A 16,713-nucleotide genomic window follows, 5' to 3' on the forward strand; every position below is an offset into this window, starting at 1 on the left:
TAATGATGGCTCTTGTAAATTGGGAATTGATTGGTAACTTACTGTCTTGTCAGGAAACTGTTTTATTTTACTTTGAAAAATCCACGTTTCATACAAAAAACAAGTTCTCTGGAGTACACACTATTAAGATTTTCCATATATTTACACTCAATTAATGCTTTTCGATTATTGTTCTTTTCGTATTTACATCCCAATTCTTTTAACAAAATACTAACAGATGTTTCGCCAATAAATACAACTTCTTTATCCCTTAATTCATTACTTATACTTTGCAGAGTAACATGTTCCTTAAAAAAACGGAAGTAAAGAATCTATTGCACTATTATAACTAGTTCAATGTAAGGAAAATACATACTTTGTTTTTATTAAACTATAAATTATTTCAAATTAAAAAACTCACAAGAAAAATGACTTAATATCAGTCAATGTATTCAGGATAAGTTTCCTTAAACTGCTTTCATCAATCTTTTTTTATAACATACATTTATATAAGGTATTGATTAAAAAGTACCTTCTGGTTTATTATTAAATTCAGATTGAAGAAATTGGTACTTACTTTGTTGGTATATGTCGTATACTGTATTCCGCACTGCCATTTTGATCCCTCAGATAGATTGATTGTCTTTCGGAGGAGATCTGCTTTTGCCTGGCTTTGAAAGAATATGATTATTTTCTTTCTTTTTTATAATTGTACTACTGTCCATCGTGATATTTTTAATGTAGCAGCTACTTTTTTAAATAAGGAATTTTTTAATATGTATTTTGATAAACGATCATACATGTCAATATGTTACCTGTTAAACAGATTAAAATGGCTAAAAAGGCCTTCCATTCATTTTTTCTACTTCAAAATACTTCAACTCATTTACACAAGTTGTGCTTGAGAATTTACCAAGCATACTCTAAAAATAAAAATCCCTAAAAAGTATTTATGACACAGTTGACGTGGTTTTAGCCATGTGTAAATAACTAAATGTCAATTTAAAGGTTAGAGTAAATATATTATTAAATAATATATATCATTCGCTAATAGAACACGAAGGTACCAGTTAGTGGTTATAACAACCCTTTGTTAAAAAAGATGTTTATTTAAAATATGACAAATGATTATATATTTCAATGACACGAAAATAATTTATAAACACACTACAAAAGCTGTCAAAACAAAACTTTTGTCAGTAGGTGAATCAATCACCCATCATCGTCCTATGGCTCGCTTTGTTCGATGTATGCTGTTGTGTATGGGTAGGCTGCTTAAGTGCATCGATTGAGTTTCTTCTGTGAGTAATAAAGAGACTTAATATAAAAAAGAATTCGTGAATAATGTCATACTTGTGCAAAATTCCAGCTGATAGACGGTAACGTAGTTTGTTACAAAAGTTAACCACCTTGTATACATGCAACATGGATATATTACAGGATCTAGATTAGAAATATAAAATGACAATTAAACTTAAGAGACTACTTTTAGTAGTTTATCTTCGTTTATCAGAATCAATAAAAAATATTCACTAATGACAACTAAATCTAGTCTAAATTATTATCTTTAAATTATTTTTTGGAAAGATACAAATTTGAATACTATATATTTTTCATATTTTAGGACTGCAGCTGTGAAAGCACCAGATCTGAGACCTAAAGGTTTGGGATTAGGAGCAAGTGTTTTAATTAATTCGGAAACTCCATTACAACCAGCTGTAGATAACAAAGGTCAAGCACTGGTATTAAAAAAAGGTTGTTATGCAAGAATAATTGCTGGAAACAACAAAGGAAGTTACTGTGAAGTAAGTATTCAATTAAAGCGTAAAATTAAGGTTGCACGTCGAAGTAAGATATATTTCTTATTATCAAAGAAATATAAAAAAAGTTATTTACAAAAATTTACATGTTAAGGCTGTTTTATCGGTGCACCAAAACCTAGGGACAGGGTTTTCTCTGTTATTTACCTACCAAATGTCTCGAAATTTGGACACGTTATTCGAAATTATGTTATCTTCAAAGTGATTAAAAGTCTTACTTTTTTTTTTTATTTTTTTGAAACTTCTGTTGAAAATTGGATTATACCGTTTAACGTTCTATACAACCAAACTTTTTACGCCCATCACTTGAAAGAGTTTTCTTTTTCTGTAATCGTTAATTTTTTTTTCTCCTTTCTGTGTCCACTAATAATCGAGAAAAGCGTGTTCCAACTTTGAAGAAAATTGCTAAAAATACTGAAATCTAATGGTGAAACGTGTTACTCATCATTCGCGCTTAGTTTTATCGTTATCGCCTTCGTGACGTCAAATCTAATGAACGTACGGTCAATTAGTTCGCTTTAATCAGAATCCATTTTCGGTTATTCATTCTTGTATTTCTTCATCAACTTGCTTAGTGTTTACAGTTTACAGTATTCTTAGTTATTTTGAACACATTGTAATTCTTTAGTTTACGGGTATGTTTAAGTAATATATTATTAGTTTAGTGGTATAAGTTATAAGTTTTTTAGTTTACGCGTATTTTTAAGTATTACATTAGTTTAGTAATATAAGTTATAAGTGACAAGATAAGAAATTACTTTCTTCTTCAGAATAAAATACAAAACAGGGTGTTTTAAAATAAGACAGAAAATATACTACTATCCACGATTTGTGTTTTATTCATAAATTGAATACTTTTCTTATGTAATTGCAACCTATAAATATATTAAAATAATGTATATTCCATTCAAAGCACTTTTTCCTCACAGTGAGTCGCCTCGAAATATTTGCCAGATAAATACATTTACTGTTATGATGGTTTGGCAGGTACCAATTTTTTATAGATAAATAAAAATACTTTTTGTTTAGTTTTTACTAGGCTAATATCAGTTTTCTCTAACAAATAAATAACTTCTTGAGATCATTTTCAAGCTATAACTGCGAAATTGTTTATTTGTTTGTGAGAACAAATTGTAATTTTTTTGATAATAATATTTTTATGTTATTTTAAATTTATTATAAATAAACACCATAATGTTTTTTGCAGTCACGTTTCACAAATTTTTATTCAATACTGTATTTAGCTAAGACATATAAATTAAAAATGTGATAATTCTTTTTAAAACATTGTCTACGATAATCAATCTAAAAAGGTATTCCTGACAAAACTAATTTGAATGGAGAATAATGCATTTGTTGTCATTAAACTACCCGTCGGCCGGCGCCACTGAGTAAAGATCGAAACAAGTTAACACTGTAGAAAAGTAAGTGATACGCTCATTTCAAATCGCAATGTGCTTTAACTGCTAAAACAGCCTTAATATTGTATTTATTAATATGGGATTGAACTACAATTTATCGTAATAAAAATTAGATTAGAGGAAAAATTGGCTGCTGGGACATGGACCACAGCAAATTCTTATAAAAACAAAGCGGGAGTTCCGGAAAACCCGAGGGTAAAAAGAGACTTTAAGATAATACCATCACCCCCTCTTGCAACCGTTACACAAAGAGTTATTAAAAAACCAAGGAGCTCTAAAAGGCAAACTGGGTCATACTGCAATGGTACAAAAGTATTCAGAATACGGGGCATACAGACACCATCCTGATACTCCGCTAGATCAGGTTTAAGCAGACCATTAACAAACTGGAATAGACCGTTGATGAGCCTCCTAACGGAAATCTCAATCAACTTCTGCAGTTTCATAAAAGATCCTTTAGCACAGGGACCCTGTGAGTGAAGTGTGCTACGAGTATACAAAAAAATTACTAATGATGTGGATATGGGGAATCTGTGGGAGTAAGCAAACTTAAATATAGTTGATACCAATAATATACCCAAGCGCACTATGGTCCTCACCTGCGACCCCGAGAAAGAGGCCGATGAAGCAACGATTAGGACCTATCTAAGGAAACAAAATCAAGACCTTAAGACAGAATCTAGTTCTTAAAAAATCAGAAGATCGGGAAGAACGCGCATACCCTAGTCTACACGATTGATGAGGTCTCCCATAAGGCATTGAGAGCCTATTACAGACGTATCAAGGTGTATTACAGACTGGAGAAGACAAATCCTTCAAAACAATCAGGTCCCGATGGCCTCAATCAGAGTCCTACAGGTGAACCTCCAGCATAGTAAGGCAGCTTCGCCAGAACTTACTATAGCTATGAGAAAGTTCGATGCATCTTTGATACAAGATCCCTGGAGCTTTGATTCAAGGACAAAATACGAGGTCTATTAGTCATTGGTGGAGAACTTAGAGGGAGGAAGTATAAAAAAGATAATTCTCGTATTAGCATACCTCCCATATGATGATCCCCAACAACCACCATCAAGTGAGTTGAAACAGTTACTGAGAGATTGCCACAGCCACAAGAAAAAGGGCTGCAATTAATGATCGGCTGTGATGCTCATACTATCTGACCTAGGACGGTACAAATAACAATGAAAGAAGTGAGTCATTACTACGGTTTATTATGAACAATGATTTAGACATACTGAACGTAGGAAACAAACCAACTTTCGTAACTTCACAATGAAAAGAAATACTTGATATAACACTGGCCAAGACTAATGTGGCTAGAACGGTTAAAAAATGGCATGTGTGAGATGAGTTGTCTTGTTCAGACCATCGACACATTTGTTTAGAAATAACAGGTAATTACCTTTCTTTTTCGGAGCTCTTTCTCGATAAAAATGTTCATATCTTCAAGATATTTATAACATATACTAGTAAATTTGCCCGTCGCATGCGACGGGGCATCCAATCAATTGTCATCTACAGTCAATAATTAAATTTTTAAAATAATAAACTTTTTGCATATATGTAATCCAAATAAATATAAAGTATGATCTGGTGCACTTCTGACCTAACATCATGGTTTTTTACTATACCCTGTGTATATATATGCTTTATATATAAAGCAAATATGCCTATTATCATCCATAGTGTCATGTGATATGTCGTTTGTCGCTATACGTTCATTAATAACGAAGACGATGCGTAGTGCTCTTTTGGTAGTCTCTTTGTTTCTTTTTTCTATATAAATATATTCGTTATATCCTCCCGTTTTATTTGCTATGTCGCATGTTAGGATTCGATCAGTTGTTTATTTTGTACTCAGCCTGAGGCCTTCTGTAAGTCAATAAATCAAAATTTATCTTATGGTAAATCTATTTTTATCCATAGTGCCCTATGATATCTCCTATGTCGCTATACATTCATTAATAATGAAGGTACTGTGTAGTACCCTTTTAGTAGTTGCCTTGTTTGTTTTTTGCCATGTTAACATTCGATTAGTTGTTTATTTTGTATACAGAAAGAGGCCTTCTTTAAGTCAATAAATCAAAATTTTTCTTATAGTAAATCTATTTTTATCTATAGTGCCCTATGATACCTCTTATGTCGCTATACGTTCATTAATAATGAAGATGCTGTGTAATGCCCTTTTGGTAGTCGCCTTGTTTGTTTTTTCTATCTGAATATATTCTTTATATCCTCCCCTTTCATTTGCTATGTCGCACGTTAGGATTTGTTTAGTTGTTTATTTTGTACTCAGTCAGAGGCCTTCTTTAAGTCAATAAATCATTATGGTATAAGACAATCGTCTTAAACGTCATTTTATTTTTATAGTAAGTGTATGTTTACAAGCCAGTGATAAATAATAAATATATATTATACGGCATTGACCTTACCTTACAATTACAGTAACCTATGTTTTTAGAAATTTTCGAAAAAATTAATTCAGATTTCTTTGTTCAGAAGGCGTTAGGATTTTATATCTAAACTAACATAAAGCTTTAAATTATTTTGTATTAAATTCCACCTTAAAAATATTATTAAAATTAATTATTAATTATATTAATGTGTAATTAATACAGTATTAAATGTATCGTTTCAAGAACAAAATATGATTAAAATATAGTAGTTCGTATTTCTTTCCTAGATGGCGTCGTTACTGGACAAACGGTGTGACCTGTCATTTTTTTTTAATCCGATGTAACTCGAATAGAGACACCTAAAAACGCATTACCATTAGTTTTCTTATAAATAAATAAATTTATTTATAGTCCAGTTATTTATACTCCTAATAAATGCTCCAGTCGTTAGAGACGAAAGTGCCACTGAACCCCTAAAAATCATACGAACAAGCTGAATTTTGCTGAGAATATTAATTTGGGGATTCCAAAAAATATTCAAAAAAGTTTACTACTCCTACCTGGAGTAGTGCCCGGCTTCCTTCTAAAACCACACCTCATGGGGAAGGGGGGGGGATCGATTTACCAAGAATCTGTATGTCGCAGAAAATCTTTCGATTAAAAAATGTAGCTCAATCATTTTGAACAAATGAACAAACATTTTTATTAGCACTTTTTGTGTAGAATGAACCGTTCTCTAAAAAATAACGCTTGAAGCGACTGGAGATTTTGAATGTTAGTAACGCGCGCGTAATAAATTTTAAATAAAATTTGTGAAATTGCGATTTTGAATTTTAGCAATACATATTAGACACTTGAAATATGCATAAAAATGTTAAATTTAAAAAAGGTAAAAGAAAGAAAAGATAAAAGAAATAATAAGTTAGACTTACTCACAATCAATTTAATTTAACTAATCGGACGACCGGTTTCGCTTTCTATAATATGCAAAGCATCTTCAGGTCACGATACAAAGTTAAAATGCTGAAAATAATAATCCCATATTAGGGTGTTGTCTAATAAAGATAAAACATAGGTAGATGATATAAATTATATAAATTACAGTAATTATGCCAATATTACATGTCTATAGTTGACCTGAGTTCTCTAATCAACAATCCAAGATAGTTTGAACCATGTTCTTTCAACCATCAACTAATAGAGTACCGGCATGTAAGTAATGTTTATTTATTTGTTTATTTATTAATTCATTACAGTTTAATATACTATGTTACCAATTTGTGGGTCTTACCTTGTCTGCTTAAACATTTTATTCATTTATAAAACCACAGACATGTAATATTGGCATAATTACTGTAATTTATATAATTTATATCATCTACCTATGTTTTATCTTTATTAGACAACACCCTAATATGGGATTATTATTTTCAGCATTTTAACTTTGTATCGTGACCTGAAGATGCTTTGCATATTATAGAAAGCGAAACCGGTCGTCCGATTAGTTAAATTAAATTGATTGTGAGTAAGTCTAACTTATTATTTCTTTTACCTTTTGAAATGGACTCACACAAGCAACACATTCATGAGTTAAATTTAAAATTTCACATTACAAACGATTGCATGTCATGGGAAATACTTCCACGAAGACGGTATTGGATGGAATTTGTAGTTGAAGTTGTGTAGTTTAGAAAATGGTACTTGTGTAATCGAAAAGAAGTAGTTTTAAACGTTTTAGATGGTTTCCGAACAAATCCGAAATTCCACGCGATAGGTTTTGAAGAGAAGGCTTTAACAATGGAATTCCATAGTGACCGGTTAACGGAAGTGATAAATGTTATTGATCTCATGAGAATTGTAAAAAATGGCAAAAATCGGCCAACGTTTATTTACTTAACACCTTTACGGACACTGACTTCATTTGCGATAAAATGCAAAAATTGCAGACGAAAACTACATTCTTCATCTCATAACATTTTTATTTTTTTTTAAAGATCAGTTTTAAATTTTATTTAAAATTGATTTCGCGCGCGTGACTTGCATTCAAAATCGCCGGTCGCTTCCAGTGTTGTCTCTGAGAGAACGGTTTATTTTACATACAAAATTCTAATAAACATTTTTGTTTAAAACTATCTCATCTACATTTTTTTATTTGAAACATTTTTTCCGTTTTCCCCCTTGTGAGGGGAGGTTTTAGGGGGAAGTCGGTGGTCGAAGTTTCTTTGCATCTTTTTTGGGGTCTCAAAATTGACATTCTCAGCTAAATTCAGCTTGTTCGTATGATTTTTAGAGGTTCAGTTCCATTTTCGTCTTTGACAACTGAAGTATAATACAAGGAATTAATTAAGAATGATATTCCGGTCGGGATTGGGAAACTCGGTCCAAATTGGGAATATCGTTCCAAATTTGGAACTTTAGTCCCAATTGGGAACCTTGGTCCAAATTGGGTTAAGGAACCACGGTCCAATTTGGGATCCTAAATCTTCTTCCTTTTATGTAGACATGACTGTCTGTTTTTAATGTACATCCAGTAAGTTCCATCGTTTTCGTGGTCTTTCTACGGATCCTCTTCCTATTGAACCGTCTCTCGTTGTTTTTACTACTCTATCTGTTGTCATTCGGTTTATATAATCGTTTCATTCTACTCTTCTATTTCTTACCCACTCCTTGATGTATTTCACCCTTCATGCCTAGATATTTAAATTGTTCTATTATATGACCTTCCAGCTCCAATTAATACCTTAGTAAATTTGCGATTATAACCATGCATTTTGTCTTTTTTGGTGAAATTTTCTAGCGGTTTTGGTGTAGCATACGTTGTAAATCCTCTTCATTTATTACAATATTACGTTACAACTGCATAGCAGATTATTTTAAGATATTTTCTCCCATTTGGTATTCTTTTCTAGTTTTTACTTTTTTTATTATTTCATACATGATCAGGTTGATCAATAGACTCAGGGAATCTCTCTGTCTTATGGGTATGTCAAATGGGTAAGTTAGTTCTTCTACTTTTACTTTTTTTGTATTGTCAAAGCCTTTTTAAGGTCCACGAAACAGATATGCCGGTCTGTTGTATTCTACTGATTCCTCTCTTGCCTCAATATAAATAAAGCGTCGGTGCGTGATCGTCCCGACCTAAAACCTAAATTAAATCAAAAGAGTTATAATATAAATTACCAATTCTCTTAGCTTAACAGAGTGGTGTTTACACCTTTGGGAAACGACAAGATTTGAAAATTTGGGTACATTTATGTTGACAAAAAAACTACCTAGACAAAATAACTGATTTAGACCGGAAGGATCATAGCTGTATGGTTTTGAGCCTTGATGGGCATAACGGTACCCTTTGCGGCACTTTAAAAAGGGATTATTAAGAAGAATCGAAAATAAATATCTAACAGGAGTTTTTATTACTGCAGAATTTTTGTAAAGCAGCCATAAAAAAGTATTAAGTATGAGAATTATTTTCGAAGAGAAGTAAGTAACTACAGATTGTCACGAAATAAAAAAAAATAAAAAGAAAATAAACTGTAACGTAGCAATTATTTGACACGTTACAATGTTATAATAACTACTAATAAAACTTTATTTGAATAGATTCGAAATCTGGAACTAGGGAAGTATGACGTGATTTGAGATTTTGATTGATTTAACTATCTTCAATTATCTGTGATCTGAACGCGAAAAGATTCAAGCTGCTTTAGAAAACATTATCCCTTAATCAAAATATTTGATACCGTGATAATATTTAGAATTAAATGAAAAAAAAAGTATGGTGGGTTTCTAAGATTTGTTTGAAAATGGTGGTATGAAATTTTTTGAATCATTGCAGGGACTTTATTTATTAAATAGTTTTAGTCTAGAGGCCAGCTAGGTCAGCGTGGCCTTTTCAATACTGATGGGCCCACCCAAGTTTTTTAATGTATTTTTGGCTGCTGATTACGAATTTCGAGGGTGGATTTTGATCCGAGTGGTCAAACAATTGTTATAAACAATTTGATTGTTTATAAACCTCTAGCTCGTAAACTAAAAGATATAACAGAATTTTTTTCAAATAAAATTTGTCCCTTGAAAAAAAAAAAGGAAAATGGCGTTTACTAAACTTTAATCCAATAATTAGAACTTGAGATATTGTAAAATTAGTGCAAAATAAGTTTTTTCGATCGCAACTCGGCTTCTACTCATGCAAATGAGCTTTAGAAAGTTTAAATAAAGCAATTTATAGACTTTTAAACAAAATTTTTGAAATTACTTTATCTTTATTTGTATTACAGTTATACCCATTTGAAGTTATAATTTTCTTTAAAAAATTGTTAGTTAGTTAAAAATTAACTAATTAACCCTTAAAATAAGGGTTTTAATCAAATTTGAGCAATAAACATTTATACTTGAACTAACAGTTATGATAGAAGAACTTAAAAAGAACATTTTGAGCTTGGGAAAATGTTCGTAGGTTTATTTTTGGCTAAGATGTCGATATTTTAAAAATGGGGCACAAAATCGGCTCCTAGCGAAAAGGGACACGCGCGAACCGCTCAATACAAATCATGGTTAATATAAATAATTGGCTAATAATATCTAATTGGCTAAGCCAAAGCCATAAAAAAAACTAGATTGCTCGAAATGCTGAATAACTCGAAAAATGTGAAAAGTTTTGATGAACTACATTTTTGTTTATATGACCATGGAATGTTTCTCTTGTTGAACTTAATCGAATTGTATATAAAACGAGCATTTTATGTGGTGTATGTACACACATAATGTACCTTCATTGGTGTACCTTCATTGTTTAAATTGTTGACTAAAATTGAAGTCGCTGGTTAATCGTGGTAGTAAATAATTGATCAATAGGCCGAAGAAATAACTTGTTCGACATTATCTCTTCACCCGTTTCTTATTGTGCTCTTATGGTAACATATAGAAACATACTTCCTGTATAAAATTCCAACTTGGTTTTTCCAGAGCTTACAGTGTTGCAGTCTGGCAAATTAAAACTTATGGCTAAGAATCTACATAGTAATAACAGTTTTATGTACCAATACTATCATTAACACTTTCTTGGTGCATTGGTAACGGACATAAATGACGAACAGAACGAATAACAGTATTATTGTATGTTTTTACTTCTGCCACTCTTGAAAATTTATTTTTACCAGAAGGCAAGCTAATAATAGGTCCCAAAGGCAATCTACATGGTGATTATTGATAACTACAATCTTCGAAGATGGGACTAAGATTATATCCATTTGTACTGATGTTGCAGTTGCGAAACGTATTCGTTCACATAACGTTCCAAAATTGTTGATACAGGTGCCGAATCGTTTTGTAGTTAAAGAGCCTGCCTATAGAAAAGTCAGTGCCAGGAATGGTAGTAATAGGACGGCCAATCGCTGGCCAGCAGGACGCTGGAATGAAATTATTAGATCATTTTTTGATAACGGCATAGATTCATTTATCCCAGAGTTCTCTAAATTTACGTAACTGACTGTCTTCTGGTATAAAGCATTGTGAAAAATTTCATAACGACATTGTTGTTGCTGTCATTACAGTACTACATATTACCCACCCAAGTTTGGTATTTTGAAGCACTGGTGCATGCTTTCCTAATTTAATGTTGCCCGCTAATAGCAATTTTTTTGGGAATATTCATTATCATGTCAATTCTATATTTTGAAGAATGGACATTGTAGAGATATCACATTGTTATAACGGAATGGTTAAAATGAATGGTGTTACATAACAAGATAATCGAAATTGAAAATTATTTGTATTTGAAAAAACTGTAACTGAAGTTTTCTTTTTTAAAGTAGAAACCACTTGGTTAATGCCAATAATAGTTAATTCAGTATTGTTAACGGTAACCCTAACCTAACCCTAACCCTAACCGTTTGACAAACTCTTCGGTAATCAAATGGGATTGAGGACCTGAATAGAGCAGAGGTCTCGCGTGATGCAATTGATTGTTTTGGTCTAAATATAAAGATAGTTTTAAAACTTATGTAAATGTAAAAAAGCTGAGATTTCCTGTGTATCTTGATGTTGTGAAAATAATATTAATAAATAAGAACAATTTACTTTTAAGTTATATTTCTGAAATCTTAGTTTTTCATGTTTTTTTCTCATTTGGTACAAAAAAATAAAGTAACAAGTAAGTAGAATGAAGGGGATCTACCTTATGATAATTTAATTCTAAGAATTATATGAGAAAATTGTATTACGCTTCAAAAATGAAATTAACGTATATATATATATTAACCATGATTTGTATCGAATGGTTCTCGCGTGTACCTTTTGGCTGCGAGCCTCTTTTGCGCTCCAGAGCACGCTATTAAAATATCGATATCGTGGCCAAAAATAAACCTGCGAACATTTTCCCAAGCTAAAAATGAGCCTTTAGAGGTATTCTATCATTACTGTTAATTCAAGTATAAGTATGTATTCTTAAAGTTGCTTAAAACCCTTATAAACAAATTAATTTACAATTTTTTTAAGACAATTACAATTTCAAATGGATATAACCTTAATATAAATAAAGATAAAGTAATTTAATTATTGCTGATTTGCATGCGTAAAAGCTGGGTTACGATCGAAAAAGTTTAGAAAAATACTTATTTTGCTTCCATTTTGCACTAATTTTGTAGTATTTCGAGTTCTAATTATTAAGTTAAAGTTGAGTTAACGCATTTTCTTTGTTTTTTTTTCAAAGATTAAATTTTATTTGAAAAAATTCTTTTATCTCTTTTAGTTTACGAGCTAGAGCCTAATAAACAATAAAATTGTTTATAACAATTGTTTGACTACTCCAATCGAAATTCACCATCGAAACTCGTAATCAGCAGCCAGAAATACATTAAAAAAACTTGAGTGAACATATCAGAATTAAAAAGGCCACGGTGATTTAGCTGCCCCCTAGACTAATTTGGTTATTTTAGGTTCAAGGATTAGATGATGAAGCTGGTAGGGTGGTTGTCAAAACTTCTCTTAAGAGTAATATATTGACCTTAAATGAGTTTATGCTGGTTCCTGTTACAAAGGAAGAGTATTCAAAAAGTTCCAAGGTGATAAGTGAGTGTTTTTTTTTTATATATTTCCGAATTTTTAGCGTAGCGGCAGATAAACTGTAATATATATTTGGTGAAAATTAAATCTTAACAGCATGTGTATGGTTTTAACAAAAAACCATTAAGTTGTAGCAGTGAGACCTGCAGCAGTAGCAGCACACTGATAAGGAAACGAATCTCGTTTAAAAGAATTACGAGATTGCCAAACTTACTCAGAAATCAGCCAAAGTAAATATCAATAGTATAAATAAATTTATATTTATTTATATCAAAGAGAAGCTAAATCTCTAAAGTGTTTAAGTGCTTGATCAGAATTGGAAACGAGTAAGACAAGGAAATGCTTATGAAAAACAAACACAAGCGTAGAGAACTTAAGTAGGAGAAGATACACATAAATCATGTTACGACCACAAAAGATCGTGAGAAAAACAACATTGTAATTTTAACAATTTTAACAACAAACATTGTAAATTTATGGTAAACGGATCTAAATGGAAATGGAATAGTTGATTGACTTGTTCTGATTGCGATGCCTCCTACATTGGCAGGACTTTTAGGTCACTTTCAACCAGATCTGCAGAACACTCTAAAAGAGATAATACATCAGCTTTCTCACATCACCTTAAAGTCAACAATCATCAATTTAACATCCCTGATGGTGTCAAATTAATTCATAACATCCAAGATAGGAATACTTTACGTTTGGACTTGTATGAGGACCTTGAGATATCCAGAGACATGAGGACTAGCCCCAATTGTGTTAATCGCCAAACTACCCTTAATAGACCTTTTACTCCCATACACCGACAACTATTCCCTTAATTTTAATCAACATTATAATATTTGCATCTAAATTTCATCTTATTTTGCTTCTGTTTTCCTTTTTTTCCCATCCACCCCACTAGCATCTAACATTTTACAACTTCCTTATAAATCACGTACTAACACATACCATACCTAACAATTTTCCACCCCTCATTTTCTGTCTTTCTATTCATCATACTACTTCCTCTTATACCATCTTATCCCATCACAGTTTCTTACCCATTCCATGATACATACCATACCAAAAAAAATTTTCCACCCTTTCATTTTCTGTCTTTCTATTCATCATACTACTTCTTCTTATACCATCTGATCCCATGACAGTTCCTTTCTTTTTGTCATCCTTCTTCCAGTTCTTCTATCACTCTTCGTCTGTCTTTTTCACATATTCTCTCCTCGTGTCTCTTACTTCTTGGGGTTTCCTTACTTGTCTTTTTACTTTTTCAGTATTATTCTTCATTATTAACTTCAATCATTAACTTTAAACTTAAACTCCATCACTACAATCAAAACTCCATCTTTTATCACTATACATCCCTTCAGCACTTTCAGTCTGTGGACCCCACTACTACTTATAATACATATTTCATTTAACCAACTCAGACATGCAGTCAATCTAATCTTCACACAACTAACTCAACATATAGTCTCTATTAGTTCATTTTCTTCAATACATATTCACATACATATCAAACATTTTCATTTCCTCTTCCCTATATTAATATTTTCACTCACTCATTCACAGCTTCATTTATATTCATTCAACATACTGCACAATAAGGTAATTTCATATTAACACTATTAAAACTACAATATAATAATAGTTAGAATATCATATTCTGTTATCATTTCTCATAAAACTTTCAATAGACTATTCATTTTTCTAATTATAAATTTCTAACTCCTAGAGATTTACAGTTCTTTTACCGTTGCTAGGCAACCACCATTACAATCTAAAATAATTTTTCCTCCATTCCATTGGATTTCAACTTAATCTTTTAGTATATAGCAATTTTCATACACTTCCTACACTTTTATGTGGATAGTACCACATCACTTCATTTCATTTCTACCTTTATCACTTTCTCACCACTTTTGATGTCATAAATTCAACCTTAAACATTAATCCCATTAATTTAATAGTTCATTTCTTTTTCAATAATAGAGATTTGTTAATTTAAGACAATAAAAAATTTTTATCATTCAAATAAATTTAATTTGAACTATAGGATCATTATAAGATATTAGTATTATCACAACAAAATAAATTTTATAATTTCACAATTAAAATAAATTACATTAGTTTCGGAACACACCTTCACCTAGTCACGTTCATCTGTCTTCTTAAATTATATTCCTGTCACCTCAGCCAGTTGGTCTGTGTCGTTTTAACTGACAAGTACCACGCGTTTAAAATCGAGCAGGGAGATATGTAGTCCCTAAAGTAATTTAAAAGTTTATCCATTTTCATCGACCTAGAGTCACAACATAAACCAAATGTAACATTCGGAATGATGTAAACCCATATAGGAGGTCACACATTTAACTTTATTGTTAGCTACAATTACATAAGGCACTGAGGATGATCTGTTCAGATCGAAAACGTTATGCCAGTATTTAAATTTTTGACGACACTTTTTATAAAGTTTTAACTATATGTTTTTATACCACAATACAAGTGTGAAGTGTTTTAACTTCTGTGTTTTTTTAAACGATGGTATACAGCCAACTACGGGGTTTTTCCCATTAATTTTATATAATTAAAACTTTTAAAAAGTGTCGTCAAAATTTATACAATAGCATAACGTGACGTTTTCGATCTAGATCAGATCATCTTCAGTGCCTCATTAAGATGATCTGATCTAGATCGAAAACGTCACGTTATTCTACTGTATAAATTTTGACGACACTTTTTAAAAGTTTTAATTATATGTTTTATACCTAAATACAAATGTGAAGTGTTTTACTTCTGTATAAGTTTTTTAAACAATGGTATACAGCCAACTACTGGGATTTTCCCCAGTTCTTTTCCCTTTTGTTTAGTTCTTTATATTCTGTAGTTGTCTTTTTTCTTGTTGTAGAAGCAACTCTTAGCATTAGTACAAACGGTATATAAGTTTTCTATGAATCGATTTTACTATTCTTCACTAAAAGTATGTTTATATTGCAGATAGTGCCATGTACAAAGAATACAAAGAGTTGGACGAGAATAGAATTAAAGCAGAAATAAAAACTGAATATAAAGAAAAGAACTCGACAAATACGATATATAAAGAAGGGTCCAACATACAAAACGATGAAGGATCTGATGCCGAAAGAAAATATAGCATTGTTAAGACAAGGCCAGAAAGAACCAATAACTCTTCTGGCGATGATCAATATTCTAAGAGATCTAGCAGTAAAAGTAGTAGTAGTAGAGACAAAGAAAAATTTAGTCGACGTTCTAGAAAGTATAAAGATTCTTCAGATTTAGACAGTGATCACGGGAAATCGAAGAGAGTGCATAAAAGAAAAGACAAAAGGAGGCATAGGGATAAAAGCCGGTCACCGTATGTTAAATCAAAATATAAGAATAAGAAATCATCAAAAAGCAAACATCGATATAGTTCATCTTCAGACTCTGATTATGATAGTAGATCGAAATCTAGGAATGACAGAAGCAGTAGCAGCGGTAGTGACTACGACAGACATAAGCGGAGAAATAAGAGATAGACTAATAGTAATGGTTTTTATCAAAATTGTACATTTTTTCAAAATTTCTTCAATTTAATTTGTTCCGTTTAATTATTTGTGATGTCTAAATTCTAAATTAAATTTAGATACATAATCATGTTGTCTTCTTTTTCCCAATTCTGTCACTTTTGTTACATTTTACCATGATACTATGATTAAGAAGATAAGATATTGCGCATAAGTCGTGACGTAATTGGAGATTTGCACGTTCGTAATGTCAGTTTTTTGTATGTGTCAATAAATAATCTTTAATAAATAGTTTGGAGATATCCTTTTGTGTACGATTATTGTAATCATTAAACCTTTATTTAATATTATTATTTTGCTAATTGAATAATTTCATCACAGAATGCATAAAAATCCCATTTAACTTTAACAAGAATTCAAATTCTACTCTCCAATGACGGCATGCGCGAACACGACCGATTTTGTACTACGGGAAGATTTAGTGTTAGTCATAGTATCATGCATT

General features: G+C 31.4%; 1 protein-coding gene across 1 annotated transcript in view; it reads left to right on the top strand.

Annotated features, from left to right (window-relative positions):
• LOC140436853 (G-patch domain and KOW motifs-containing protein-like) overlaps window positions 1-16,335 on the top strand; it is a 36,571-nt gene extending 20,236 nt beyond the window's left edge. Inside the window, exons 4-6 of the mRNA XM_072525997.1 lie at window positions 1,604-1,784; window positions 12,555-12,687; window positions 15,679-16,335. Of these exons, the coding sequence (XP_072382098.1) occupies window positions 1,604-1,784; window positions 12,555-12,687; window positions 15,679-16,220 (856 nt within the window). The 3' untranslated portion in view covers window positions 16,221-16,335. The remainder of the gene's footprint in view (window positions 1-1,603; window positions 1,785-12,554; window positions 12,688-15,678) is intronic.
• Window positions 16,336-16,713: the final 378 nt, after the last annotated feature.

The sequence above is a fragment of the Diabrotica undecimpunctata genome, chromosome 3, assembly GCF_040954645.1.
Source record: "Diabrotica undecimpunctata isolate CICGRU chromosome 3, icDiaUnde3, whole genome shotgun sequence".
NCBI lineage: Eukaryota > Metazoa > Arthropoda > Insecta > Coleoptera > Chrysomelidae > Diabrotica > Diabrotica undecimpunctata.